The sequence below is a fragment of the Solanum tuberosum genome, unplaced genomic scaffold, assembly GCF_000226075.1.
Source record: "Solanum tuberosum cultivar DM 1-3 516 R44 unplaced genomic scaffold, SolTub_3.0 scf00168, whole genome shotgun sequence".
Classification (NCBI taxonomy): Eukaryota; Viridiplantae; Streptophyta; class Magnoliopsida; order Solanales; family Solanaceae; genus Solanum; species Solanum tuberosum.
In genome coordinates, this window is record NW_006239096.1 from 22,152 (window position 1) to 24,409 (window position 2,258).

At 38.5% G+C, this 2,258-nt stretch overlaps 1 protein-coding gene across 3 annotated transcripts in view; it reads left to right on the forward strand.

The window, feature by feature from the left end:
- Positions 1-251: 251 nt before the first annotated feature.
- Positions 252-2,258, forward strand: part of LOC107061822 (protein NLP7-like) — an 8,996-nt gene continuing 6,989 nt past the window's right edge. For 2 of the 3 annotated variants that reach the window (XM_015311705.1, XM_015311706.1), the window contains exons 1-2: positions 253-443; positions 523-995. In XM_015311705.1, the coding sequence (XP_015167191.1) occupies positions 293-443; positions 523-995 (624 nt within the window). In that variant the 5' untranslated portion in view covers positions 253-292. Of the gene's footprint in view, positions 444-522; positions 996-2,258 lie in introns of all 3 variants that reach the window. The other variant, XM_015311704.1, reaches the window with a different exon arrangement.

The window sequence follows — 2,258 nt, forward strand, 5'->3', positions numbered from 1 at the left end:
TGAGCTTCTTGCACCCATCCACAAATTAAATTTGTCTTTTTCAGAGATATTTGAATTTTTATGACCATGTTTCATAGTGAAATTTGATAAAAGTAATTTTTATTTTCAAAATGAAAATAATATTTGAATATTTGGCTATAAACACAAATTAGATTTATTTCTTATTTTGCATGAGTAATTTGGAGTGAAAAACAAATTTTGAATGTTTTTTAATTCTTGAAAAATTTGAAATTCCAACTTCAAATTGAATTCAGTTCAACTCATAAAAGAAAAGGCAGTGAAATTCTCCTCTATGGAGCATCTTCTTCATCAAGCTTCAGAGGTATGTGCCGTAATGCCCTGTCAACTGGACTGGTATCAACTGAACTGCAATGGCTGGGCATTTTGGAGCATAAAACAAGACGATGAGTTGCAGTACCAGCGATCGATTTCCCCTATCATGTGTGAGTTCAGTTGTGAATATCAAACTATTTTTGCTTCACTTGTTAGTTTTTTGTTTTGAATCTTATCTTCATGATCCAGCTGCTACTGTTGCTGCTTATTCTGTTGTTTCCAGTTCTGTAATGGTGAAATTGAGGATCAAATCTGTTCTTGAGAAAATGTGGAGTCCACATATATCTCTGGTTCAATTTTGGGCACCCATCAAGGTCAACGGATCGAATTTCCTGTCCACTGCAGATCAACTATTTGTTTTCAGTAAGGAACTTGATAAGAGGTTGTGTTCATACAGGAGGTTCTGTCTCAATACTTTGATTCCAATTGACGAGTACAAGGAAGGTCTACTTGGACGAGTTTCCACAAGTTGCTCGCCAGAATGTAACCCCAACCTCCCAAGTTACTCCGCTGCAGAGTTTCCACTGCTTCAAAGTGGAATTCGATTGGGAATCCATTCTTATTATGCAATTCCAGTGTTCAACCTCCATGATCAGCGGTACCTTGGTGTACTTGAGATTGTATCTACAAAATCAGCTCTACGTCTTCCCCAACTTATTAAGGTATTTGCTCATCTCTTCTTTTATTTTATTTTTAGAATGCTCAAATGTTGAATAGCAGCAGTTTTTCGATTGCTTTCTGGCTGCTAGCCTTTTTTGAATCTACTAGCATGTGATTTACTCTCTCTTCTAACGCTCAACTTAGAATGTCTTCTTACCCACCCCCACCCCCACCCCTTGAGACAACTCCTGCCTGCGACCAGTAATTTCAAGAGACAGCAGCGCCAATGCTTGTAGGAGAGTACAAATTGTTTTCGTCTAGAACAACAACAACAACAACACATTGATATCTACTGCCTTCACACAGGTTCTACCTGCTGAAGTTGGTACCTCTGGTTGCACTGGTCGATTCTTTATATTCGACCCTAGTAGATATATATATTGCTGCTTGCTCTTGTGTTTCTGTATCACTAAATTTATAATTTAGTATTAGTGGTTGGCTGAGTCTAAATATTAGTGGTTGACTGATTCATGCTTATAGTTTCATCTTGATTTTATTTCATTATTTCTTGTACTTGGTTTTCTCTAATTAGAGTAGTACACGGGTCATTGTTACTTAGATTTACAACTAGTTACTAGTCTGCCTCTTGCTGGTTGGTTCCGTTTGCTGTCTGGCTTTCTTGTCTGCTCTCTAGTTTTTAGATTTTAGTTCTTCTTAGAATCTTGTGCGGTATTACTTTTACTTGCCATTTCCTGCTTGTGTGGTAGTAGTGATTTCACCTTGTTTTAGTGGTAGAGGTTTAGAGATTGACCCTGGACTGTAGTCTGGGTTCAGGTTGAGAAGGATCAAGATTAAATACTTGGAGTGCAACTTTAATGATGTGACACATGAAGCTAATGTGGAAGTTAGACTTGATACATAGGTCATCCAAAAGAGAAGTAGTTTTAAGTATCTTGGGTGGATTATCTAGGGAAATCGAGAGATTGAAGGTGGAGGGAATGAAGGCTCGCATTTGGAGTCTTTGTGATAAGAAGGTGCCACATGGACTCAGAGGGAAGTTCTAGAGAGTGGTAGTTAGACCAGTTATGTTGTATGGTGTAGAATGTTGGCCAATCAAGAATCTCACATTCAGAAGATGAAAGTGACATAGATGAGGATGTTGCAATGTATGTGTGGGTATATACTATGAGAGATATAATTTAAAATGAGGATATCCTAGAAAAGTTGGGGGTGACTTCGGCAGAAGACATGATGGGGGAAGCGAGGTTGAGATGGTTCGGGCATGTGATGAGGAGATGCATGGATGCCCCAGTGCGGAGGTGTGA